General features: G+C 40.9%; 1 protein-coding gene across 2 annotated transcripts in view; it reads right to left on the bottom strand.

Annotated features, from left to right (window-relative positions):
* COG7 (component of oligomeric golgi complex 7) overlaps nt 1–12,113 on the bottom strand; it is an 82,123-nt gene that overhangs the window by 38,907 nt on the left and 31,103 nt on the right. For both annotated transcript variants that reach the window (XM_053213096.1, XM_027043031.2), the window contains 2 exons: nt 11,604–11,726; nt 5,524–5,722 (listed from right to left, as the gene is read on the bottom strand). In XM_053213096.1, the coding sequence (XP_053069071.1) occupies nt 5,524–5,722; nt 11,604–11,726 (322 nt within the window). The remainder of the gene's footprint in view (nt 1–5,523; nt 5,723–11,603; nt 11,727–12,113) is intronic.

Consider the following 12,113-nt stretch of genomic DNA (forward strand, 5'->3'; position numbering starts at 1 on the left):
AAACCTGGCTCCTCGGAAAACATAGGTCTGAGGCAGGAAAAGTATGTGTTCCTGGAATTATTTGTGCCAAACAGCAAGGAAATACTCAAAGACTGATGGGGACATGTCAAAAAGATACAGGAGGCAGCCTAAAGGGGCAACTACTGTCCAAATTTGAAATAATTCAAGCATCAAAATGAATAATGGCAACGGTAAATCATAACACAATGAATAAAAAAAGAATCCATGAATTCATAGTGATATTAAAGTAAAGAAAGGGGGTGCTTGGGTGGTGCAGTTGGCTGGGTGTCCAACTATTGATCTCAGCTCAGGCCATGATCTCAGTTTGTGAGTTTGAGCCCTGCATCAGGCTCTGCAATGATGGCATGGAGCCTGCTTGGGATTCTCTCTGTGCCTCCCCCACTTGTGCACACATGCTTTCTCTCTCAAAATAAATAAACAAAAATTAAAAAAAGTAATAAAGTAAGGAAAGGGGGCACCTGGCTGGCTCAGGAGGAGCATGAAACTCTTGATCTCAGGGTCATGAGTTTGAGCCCCACATGGTGCAGAGATTAAACAAATAAAACTTTTAGGGGTATCTGGGTGGCTTAGTCGGTTGGGTGTCCCTTCAGCTCAGGTCATGATCTCACAGTCTGTGAGTTCAAGTCCCACGTCTGGCTCTGTGCTGACAGCTCAGAGCCTGGAGCCTACTTTAGATTCTGTCTCCTTCTCTCTCTACCCCTCCCCCACTCATACTCTGTCTCTCTCTCTCAAAAATAAAAAACATTAAAAAAATTTTTTTAAATAAATAAAACTTTTAAAAAGTGAGGAAAGAAAAAAAATCTCTTCTTTACAAAATAAGGTCTGCAAATAAATGTAGAAGGAATGAGAGAATTAGGGAATTGCCATTTTTTTAAACGTTTATTTATTATTGAGAGTCAGAGAGAGATAGAGCATGAGCATAGGAGGGGCAGAGAGAGGAGGAGACACAGAATCCAAAGCAGGCTCCAGGCTCCAAGCTGTCAGCACAGAGCCCAACGCGGGGCTCAAATTCACAAACCGCAATATCATGACCTGAGTCAAAGTCGGATGCTCAACCGACTGAGCCACTCAGGCGCCCCGAGAGTCGCCATTTTATAATCAGTAGTGTGAAAATTTATTCAGGCAAGATTTATCAATGGATGCTAAAGTCACTGAGTAAATGTTCTTTGAGGATTAGTATTTTCCTATCAGCTCAAAGCATCACCCCATGAATTACTTATTAATTACAAAGAGGAAGAGGTACCTTTATAATAGAGAGATCTACTGGATACACTAGATACATCTACCAAGTGATTAATCCAACCATCACCAATAATTGCACATTATGTGTCTCCTGATGTGATGCCACAGGAAATACACAACATCATCATCAATGTAGTATTCTTGCAAAAATATTTAATCTAAATTTAATCTTCAGGAAACAATCAGACAATTCCAGAATATGGGACATTCCACTAGAAAATTACACTGTATTCTTCAAAGATGTCAATGTCATGAAAGACAAAAGAGAGGTGGGATGACTGTTTCAGATTAAGAGTTTAAAGAGACAAGACAAAAATAAATAAAAGAGACAAGACAACCAAATACAATGTATGCACATCGATTGATCCTAATGGGAGGGAGAGGTGGAGAAGCAGCTTATAGAGACTTGTGGAACAAATGGAAAAATTTGTGTATTAGGTGACAGTATTGAGTCAATATTATATTGGGGGGGCTAATAACAATAATAAAATATTCTATTAAAAATATTTAAAGGGACACCTGAGTAGCTCAGTCAATTAAGCGTCTGACTTCAGCTCAGGTCATGCTCTCATGGTTTATGAGTTCAAGCCCTGCATTGGGCTCTTTGCTGTCAGCACAGGGCCAGCTTCAAATCCTCTGTCCCCCTCTCTCTCTGCCCTCTTCTGTCTCTCTGTCTCTTAAGAGTAAACATTAAAAAAGAAATTAAAAAAAAAAACTAAAGGATACAGAAACCCTCTCATTCATGCAGAATCAGTACATATATATAACACAAAATACGGTTTCTAAATGGTAGACTAAGAATGACCTTTTTCCTTCTTTGTGTTTTCTGGGTTTTTCTATAATGAATACCTATTGCTTATTAATTATAAAATCAACTTAAGCTATTTTATAAAATTAGTTTTTCTATTACATAATTTACATATTCCTAATAATACCATGTACATGCATTAATTACTAAAATAGAAACAATGTTAAAGGCAAAATATAAAGTTAGAAACTATATCTGTAGGGGCGCTGGGGTGGCTTAGTTGGTAAAGCATCTGACTTTGGATTCTGTGTCTCCCTCTCTGCCCCTACCCTGCTCGCGCTCTCTCTCTCTTAAAAAATAAACAGTAAAAAAAGAAAATATATCTGTAACATACTTGATAAACAATAGGGAAAAAATCCTTACTACATAAGGATATCTTGGGATAGACACCAAATTTTTAACAGTGGTTATTTCAAGCAAGCTGGGTTTTATAGGAGACTTTCATTTTGTGTTACAGATTTCTATAACACGAATTTTTACAACACGTACTTTGTTGCTTTCAATATTTAATGATACATTATTTTAAATAAATTGCTCTTATAAATTAACCCAAAATAAATTAAACTCCAAAAACTGAAAAATAGGCAAACGAATAAGCAATTCAAAAAAGAAGTTAATAATATAAATTTAAAAGTTGCTAGTAATAAAAGAAATGAAAAATCACAATGAAATGTCATTAACTGTCTAAGAACCTGGAAATGATGGAGAAAAACAAGTAGTGTCCAGTGCAAGTAAGGACATGGGGGATGGACACCCTCAGTCACTATTGACAGACACGAAAATAGGGAGAAACCTTCTCAAGAGCAAAATATGACAAACATCTTTAAAATGTTCATTTCTTGGCAACTGTAATTCTTAAGCTTATCCTAAGGAATAATCAAAATTTCGGGGCTCAAAATTAATGTGCTGGACTATTCATAATAGTTTTATTTATAATAGTAGATAAAATAATTAAAGTAAGCCATACTTACAAGTGGTCATTAAAAAAATATGTCTTTGGGAATGCAAGCTGGTGCAGCTACTCTGGAGAACAGTATGGAGGTTCCTCAAAAAACTAAAAACAGAATTACCCTACGACCCAGCAATTGCACCACTAGGTATTTACCCAAGGTATACAGGTGTGCTGTTTCGAAGGGACACGTGCACCCGCATGTTTATACAGGACTGTCAACAATAGCAAAGTATGGAAAGAGCCCAAATGTCCACCGATGGATGAGTGGATAAAGAAGACGTGGTATATATATACAAGGGAGTATACTCAGTGATCAAAAAGAATGAAATCTTGCCATTTGCAACTACGTGGATAGAACTGGAGGGTATTATGCTTAGTGAAATTAGTCAGTCAGAGAAAGACAAAAATCCTACGACTTGACTCATATGAGGACTTTAAGAGACAAAACAGACGAACTTAAGGGAAGGGAAGCAAAAATAATATAAAAACAGGGAGGGGGACAAAGCAGAAGAGACTCATAAATATGGAGAACAAACAGAGGGTTACTGGAAGGGGTGTGGGAGGGGGGATGGGCTAAATGGGTAAGGGGCATTAAGGAATCTACTCCTGAAATCACTGTTGCACTACGCTAATTTGGATATAAATTTAAAAAATAAATAAATAAAATAAAATAATTTAATTTAATTAAATTTAAAAAAAAACAAAAAACAAACCCATGTCTTGGTCCTGGACAAATGTTAGAAACTGCTATACCTGGGTATGGAGCAAGTTTAGTTCAGAGGCAATTAAAAAATGCTAATAGGCCAAAAACAAAAAAAGGCAACAAATAAAATTAAATACACGTTTAAAAAAAAAACAAAAAACCATGTCTTGGGAAAACATTTAATGACATTAAAAAAAATATTCATTATAGGGGCGCCTGGGTGACTCAGTCAGTTAAGTGTCCTACTTCGGGTCAGGTCATGATCTCATGGTTTGTGAGTTCGAGCCTCGTGTCAGATTCTGTGCAGACAGTTTGGAGCCTAGATCCTGCTTCAGATTTCGTGTCTCCCTCTCTCTCTCTGCCCCTCCCCCACTCGCACTCTTTCTCTCTCTTTCTCTTTCCCTCTCAAAAATAAATAAACACTAAAAAAAACCCTATCATTATATTATTTTGAGCAAAAAAAGATAATTTAAGTTTGTATGCAACCATTATTTTAAAAGATGTATATGTGTGTAGGTGTATACGTGTATATATTTTTATATGTATTTGTGGAAAATGTGTATTTATATTTGAATTACTAGCAGAAAATACAATGGAAGGCTGCCAGAGGCTCTCTGAATGATGAGGTTGTGAATCATTTTTACTCTATTTTATTTTTGGGTGTTTCCAAAGTATTTTTAAATTAAAAAAAAATACTGTTTTGGAAACCTTGATAGGAATCATTAAAAATCTAAATTTCCATGGCTGACTAACAAAGCACTTGTATGCATTATTCTTTGGAGGGTGGTTCTCTCTTCTTCAGTAATGTCCATCACCAGTGGGAGGAAGGCAACCTGCCCTTTTGCCCTACCTTCATTCCACTCTGCTCCAGCAGGCTACATGGCCTACACTCTAGCCCCATGGACATGGCATCCTCGTCCCCTGGAAGCTACCCACATCCCCCAAGCCTTTCCCACAACCAAGATCTGCCGAGTGAGTGAGCCAAAACACCTATGAATCATCCAGAACTGGAACAATAAACACACTCCCTGGAATGTACGAAGTAATTATAACCAAATGTAATTAAAGGGAATAACTATTAAATAAACCAAGTTAGTGACACATAGCCGCCAAACGGCAGGACAAGGCCTTCCCGAAGCGATTTCCTGATTTGACAGCAGCATGCGTCATGAGATCTTGTGCTACCTGAAAGTTTATGATGCTTTTAACTTACAGGGGAAACAGCTGGGGAAACGTAACACAACATCGCTGTGTTCCCAAATGGGAAGGAGGAGAGCTCTGCTCCTGGACACAGCTGGGGAATGCCCATTTTCCCCACAACCACCCCTAGTCCTAACACGGCCTCCCTGCCCTTAAAACCTTGCTGACGCCCTATCAAAAAGTTCCTCTGACCTATTCGTCCTCTTCAGCTTACTTTTTAGGCTGAGCTGTCTGAGGTCTTATGACATCTCAAGGGAAGAGGACACTACCTTCCCAATGCAATCTGCTGCCAATTCGAGGCCACTGAGGCCCACCTGCCTCTTGCACATTCTAAGTGCCTGCCAAAGTGCCCCTAACTTCCCCAGAGCATGCAAAGCCCCTAGGTAGCACTGGGTTTGGTTAATACATCAGGCAGCAACCATTTCCAATGGCAATGCTTTCATGGAAAAGGCTTCCATATCTGCTGAGAAGGAAAACAAGGATCCCTTCCAAATCTGTAAAATCAGTCATCCGAAAAGACAGACAAACCCAAGCCCCAGAAGCTTCAAAAAGAGCATGTGAAGACAGGCCAGGGGACTGGGAGGAAGGAGCATTTACGTGGGCGGGAGAGCTGCGCCATCTCCAGCCCCTGGGCAAAGTGGGCGGTGGCATCGTAGAACTCCAGGAGCTTGAGGAGCCCCAGCTCAGGCCCTGCCCTCTCCACGCCTGAGCTGAGGCAGTCAGGCAGGGTGGGCAGCAAGGCCCCCAGAGTCTGAATCAGCAGCACGGTCACCACCTCGTGGGGGTTCTTGAAGACCTGCAGTGGGAGAGAGGTATCTGCGTTAGCACAAAGGACCAAGCAGGAACATACCTTTTCAAGAAGCAGTCTCCTGGATGGCTCTCAAAGGAATTTCTCCAACAGCTGGAAAATGGCTTCATCAAGAGCTTTAAGCCCCAAGTGTTCCTTCCTACAAACCCAAACAAGCTCAGAAAGTCAAGTAACTGGCACAACTTGCAACCTGTCCAGAACAATTGGCTACTCCATGTCTATTGCTAGCCACAAGTGACTTTTTTTCAAATTTATCACATGTAGAATTTAGATAGCTACCAAAATCTGGCCAGCAAGGGCTGTGAAGATGACCATGCAGAAACTAGGAGTGCATGGGAGGTGGAGAATAAAACAGAATTAAAGAAGAATACTTCACTGAATCAGGGTTGGAGGACATTTAGTCAGATTTGCACACCAGCCCACAGCCACATCTCCCCTTGACATAGACCTTGGGTTAAGACAGATTTACTCTAAGGACCACCAGGAATAGTATACCAGGACCTTTTAGGGTTGTTTTTTTTTTAATGTTTATGTATTTACATTTGAGAGAGAGAGTGTTTGCCTGAGTGGGGGAAGAACAGAGAGAGAGGGAGAGAAAGGATCCCAAGCAGGCTCCTCGCTGTCAGCACAGAGCCCGGTATGGGGCTCAATCCCACAAACCATGAGATCGTGACTTGAGAGTTGGACACTTAACCGACTGAGCCACCGAGGACCCCAGAGGCCTTTTAGATTATAGATTCACTTATTCACCAAGAATCTTTTCTTCTATTTTATATACTATTGATCTCTTGGACAAAACTGTAAAAATGTACACAGTACATTTAGAGAGGGCTTCTCGCAGACTCCCCTGTGTTGATTGAATGACTTTTTATTATAATGTGGCTTAAATATGCACAAAAATGAAAACAAGATATAAAACTCTTCTTAGGAATTGTGGTTTATATACACAATGGAATACTACGTGGCAATGAGAAAGAATGAAATATGGCCTTTTGTAGCAACATGGAACTGGAGAGTGTTATGGTAAGTGAAATAAGTCATACAGAGAAAGACGGATACCATATGTTTTCACTCTTATGTGGATCCTGAGAAACTTAACAGAAGTTAAGTTTCTTCCCCCCCATGGGGGAGGGGAAGAAAAAAAAAAAAGGTTAGAGAAGGAGGGAGCCAAAACGTAAGAGACTCTTAAAAGCTGAGAACAAACTGAGGGTTGATGGGTGGGTGGGAGGGAGGAGAGGGTGGGTGATGGGTATTGAGGAGGGCACCTGTTGGGATGAGCACTGGGTGTTGTATGGAAACCAATTTGACAATAAATTTCATATTAAAAAAAATGATGTGTATAATAATAAATCTGTAGAAAAAAAAAACCCTGTTCTCAGGTAACTCTAAGGCCACAAAAGGTATAAGCTTAAAAACTATAAAATCAATAAACTCACATTTTTATTAGAAAATACCCCAAGATGAGTGAAAAGGATAACACAACTCCCCAAAAGTTATGGGATACAGCAAAAGTAACACTAAGAGGGAAACTTATAGCTCTAACCACATACATTAAAAAAGAAGAAATATCTCAACTCAACAACCTAACTGCATACATTAAGGAATAAGAAAAAGAAACAAACCCAAAGCTAGAAGAAGGAAGGAAATAATAGAGATTAGAGCAGAGGTAAATAAAATAAAGAACAGAAAGTTAATTTTAAAAATCAATAGAACTGGTTGGTTCTGTGAAAAGATCAACAAAATTGACAAACCTTGAATTTGTCTGCATGCTTCCTCATGAGAGCATTAGGGTTAAGCCTTCTGGGCAGGGAAACTACATAGGTGATGTTTTGACACCAAAATCATTCTTTTTTTTTTTTTTAACACCAAAACCATTCTTAAAACAGCAACATCATCATTCACTGTTGCTCCAGACTCTCACTACCTTCTTGAGAAAGCCAAACTCCTGTCTTAAATTCACAGTTCCTCCCCCCACACGTAGCTGCACCAACACAAACCCTCCTATCTCCAGCCAACGCATTCCCCTCACTATCCCCAAACGTGCTATGTGAGAAAATCAGAAAGACCTTCAGATACCAGCCAGCCCAATGTCCTCATTTGGCAGAAGAAACTTGCTGTGAGAAAGAGACCAGAGGAGGAAATGAAAATGGGCCTTCTAGAAAAGGAATCCTGACTCCTCGCTATGTTTGGTGAGGATGGACTGCACAATGAGAATCTCCTCCACTCTTATCTCCTACTCAGATGACCTGGGGCAGGGGCAGAATTACACTAATTGGCTGGTCAGCTGAAACTATAAAGTCACATCATAGACCTTCAGTGGCAGTTTTTTTACACATTTCAATTAAAACACACTGGGTCTCATACCCAGAGGTGCCCCCTGTCCTTTGAAGAGATCTGGCAAAAGGGATTCTCTGGCACCTGGCCACAGAACCACCACAAAGTCCACACACTATAAGAGCAAACTTAACTCAGGCTATAGAAGCAACCTCAACAGCTCACCTGAAAACAATCTGACCTTACCTCACACCATACACGAAGACTAATTCAAAATGGGCCACAGACCTTACTGTAGAAACTAAGGGAGCTTCTAGGGGCACCTGGGTGGCTCAGTTGGTTAAGCACTGACTTCGGCTCAGGCCGTGATCTCACGGTTTGTGGGTTCAAGCCCTGCACTGGGCTCTGTGCTGACAGCTCAGAGCCTGGATCCTGTTTTGGATTCTGTGTCTCCCTCTCTCTGCCCTTCCCCGCCTCTCAAAAATGAATAAATGTTAAAAACAATGTTTTTTTAAAGACACTAAACAAGCTTCTAGAAGAAAACACAACAGAGCATCTTTCCAATTTGGAGGTTGGCAATGGTTTCTTACAAAACAATAATCATAAAAGCAAAAATTAATAAATTAGGCTTCAACAAAATCAATACCTCTGTTTAAGCCACAGACTGGAAGGAAGTATCTACAAACTATATCTTACAAAGGATTCTTATCTGAGATATATAAAAAACTCCTACAACTCAATAATAAAAACGCAAAAAACCCAATTTTTTGTAATGAGCAAAAGATCTACACAGACACCTCACAAAGGAAGATATAAGCACATTGAAAAGGTGCTCAATATTCTTAGTCATCAGGAAAATACAAATTAAAACCACAATGAAATACTACAACACACCCACCAGAATGGACTAGCTTAGAAAGACTGACACCACCTAACTTTGGCAAAGATGTGGGGCAATCAGGATGCTCGCACACTCGTGAGACTATAAAAAGTACAACCACTTTGAAAGAATGTCTGGCAGTTTCTTATAAATCTACGCATACATCTGCCCAATGATCCAGCAATTCCACTCCTAGATATTTACCCAAGAAATATGAATATGTGTATACACAAAAAAGACTTAGAGAACAATGTTCATTAGCAGCTTTATTCATAATAGCCCCAAAATGGAAATATCCCAGGTGTTCATCAGTATAAGAATGAATAAGCCAACTGTGAAATATTCACACCACGTTAACAGTATTTGGCAATAAAAAGGAACAAACCACTGACTCACACAACAACATAAATGAATCTCACAAACATGCTCAATGAAAGAAACCTTGCAGGAAGAACACACACTGCCTGATTCCGTGTATTTAAAATTCAAAAACAGGGGGCGCCTGGTTGGCTCAGTCGGTTAAGTGTCCGACTTCAGCTCAGGTCATGATCTCACAGTTTGTGAGTTCGAGCCCCGTGTTGGGCTCTGTGCTGACAGCTCGGAGCCTGGAGCCTGCTTCAGATTCTGTGTCTCATTCTCTCTCTGCCCCTTCCCCACGTGTGCTTTGTCTCTATCTCTCAAAAATAAATAAACATAAAAAACTAAAATAAATAAATAAATAAATAAATAAATAAATAAATAAATAAATAAATAAATTTTAAAAATGGGGCACCTGGGTGGTTCAGTCAGTTAAGCGTCCAACTTCACTTCAGGTCACGATCTCACAGTTCGTGGGTTTGAACCCCATGTCTGGCTCTGTGCTGACACCTCAGAGCCTGGAGCCTGCTTTGGATTCTTTGTCTCCCTCTCTCTCTGCCCCTTCCCTGCTTGTACTCTGCTCTCTCAAAAATAATAAAACATTTAAAAAGAAAAAAAAAAAAACCAACTGAAGGGGCAGGGGCAAAAAAAATTTTTTTTAATTAAAAAAAGTTTACAAAAATTTGAAAACAGGCCTAATTTATGGTGGAAAAAAATCAGAGCAGTGGCTGCCTTCAGGGGTGTTGGACTGACTAGGAAGGCATGAGAGAACTTTCTAGAGTGATGGTAATATCCTCTTATCTTAATGTTCTCTATATCTTAACAGGGATCAGGTTACACAACATTTGTCAAAATTGATCACATAGCATATTTAAGATCATTACATTCCACAATCTTACCTAAAAGGGGGCGGGGAGGGACAAATATTGAACTCTAGTTAATAATATGCATGTTCAGAACTAAATAATGCTTGCAACTGCCTTTGAAATGAATCAAAAAATAAGACCAGTCAATGAATGGAGAAGTACATGGGAAGATGGACAGATTTATGACAGAGCAAACATAGCAAAATGTTCACTGCAGAGTGCAAAAGTGAGTACATGGGTGTTCATCATACAATTCTTTCAACTCTTTTATATGTTGGAAAATTTTCATATTATAATACTGGGGGGTAAATCAGAAGGGGATACATTTACTGTGGTGTCTTTGCTTTTCTTTTGCACTATACTGACCTTCACAAGATGACGGCCACCTATCAGGCTTTTACTTCCCTGAAAAGTAAATGGACCACTGACCAAAAGCATAAATTAGCAGGATTTATAGGATGAGGCCAGAACATAATTTGAGAAGTCTAAATCCTTTTTCTTAGATGATGAAGGGCATATGCACCTGCAGACATAAGCTGGTTTTATCTTCACAACACAAGGGACGGTAAAAGAAGGCAAGGACACAGAAATGGATGTGCATCACCAGGGTCACTGAAAACCGACAACTACTTAAGTGCTGTGAAACGTCTACAGGAATTGTGTTTCATGTTGCTGTAACCTAAATCTGAGTTTGGCTGGCTCCAGGAGAAAGCAATGAGGGTAGAGAAGAGGACTTTAAACACCAGAACGGACATGACCCTGTACAAGGGATTCCCTCCAGCTACAGTCACGTTCGTTCCAGCAGGGGACGGATGGACACTGCAAGACTAATTCACAACTAATTTTGAAAGCAGACCAAAAACCACACCACACCATCAACAGGCCCAGTAAGTCACAGCCTCTTCTCTCCTAAAAGAGGGAAGAGGATCTGGGGCACTTCCTGGCATTGAGACGGGGGAAGAAGTGTTCACGCCCTGGACGGCAGAAAATGCCAAGAGGCTCTGGGAAGACAAGTGAGGGGAAGTTTCCACTTGAAATGAAGTTCCTCTGTCTCATTGGTCCCCTAGGTTGGAGGGCGCCTGTAAAATTGTACTCTTCCTCGAGCTCTGGGCATACCGTGTGAACAAGGGAAACTAAGCCAGGTGAGTTTTACCTGAAGTTAAGATAAAAACAATCCTGTTCACTCAAGCACCACCTGACCAAGGGCCTCCTGCTTTTAGATCAGAAGATAACGGCCTCCAAGAATTCCACAGGCTCCCTGGCTGAACAACACGCAACACTGTCACATTAGATTCTATTTAAGATACAGATGAGAACGATAAGAAGAGTTTTAAGGAGACTGAAAGATTTTACTGCCTTGGGTTTCGAGGCTTATCTTTAACTCCTTTGGTGATGGCAGCAAATAGGGAGGTTCTTCCAGGAACACTTGAAGCAGAGGAGAGACCACTGCCAGAGCAGACACCCATCCCCTAAGACCCAAGCGAGCCGTTACCTGCGTAGACCACTGGATCTGCGTGTGCCAGGCCCCGAGCAGGGCGTCGTAGAATCTGGTGAGCTGCCGGTCCAGAGGGAGGTCACTCTGGCACAGCTCCTGCCAGGTTGCTAAAAGCTGCGCCTGCAGAGGCAGAGCAAAGGGGACCTCGCTGAGTGACTGAGACAGGCCACCTGCTAACGCTGTCCTGCCCTCCCGACAAGGTGAGCGATTTCCTGCCACCTACTGTCCCTAGCAACTGCCCGCTGAAGGCCATTTGCTTCAAAGGAGGGCTAAAACGAGAAGTCACAGCCACCTGCTCTGATCATCTATCAGACATTGAATCTGTTGCCCTCCCAGTGTTCCTTTCTTCTTTTATCTTGTCCCAACAGCATGCCAAGGTCCTTCCACTGGGCATGCTACACTCTCCCCGACAGACCTTTCGGGTGTGCTTGAATGTGCACTTCAGCTTCATGTCCCAACACCCCTGCTTAAAGACACGCAAGGTTGGACGTGAAGGAATCAAGTTAG

The sequence above is a fragment of the Acinonyx jubatus genome, chromosome E3 (genome assembly GCF_027475565.1).
Source record: "Acinonyx jubatus isolate Ajub_Pintada_27869175 chromosome E3, VMU_Ajub_asm_v1.0, whole genome shotgun sequence".
Taxonomy (NCBI): Eukaryota; Metazoa; Chordata; class Mammalia; order Carnivora; family Felidae; genus Acinonyx; species Acinonyx jubatus.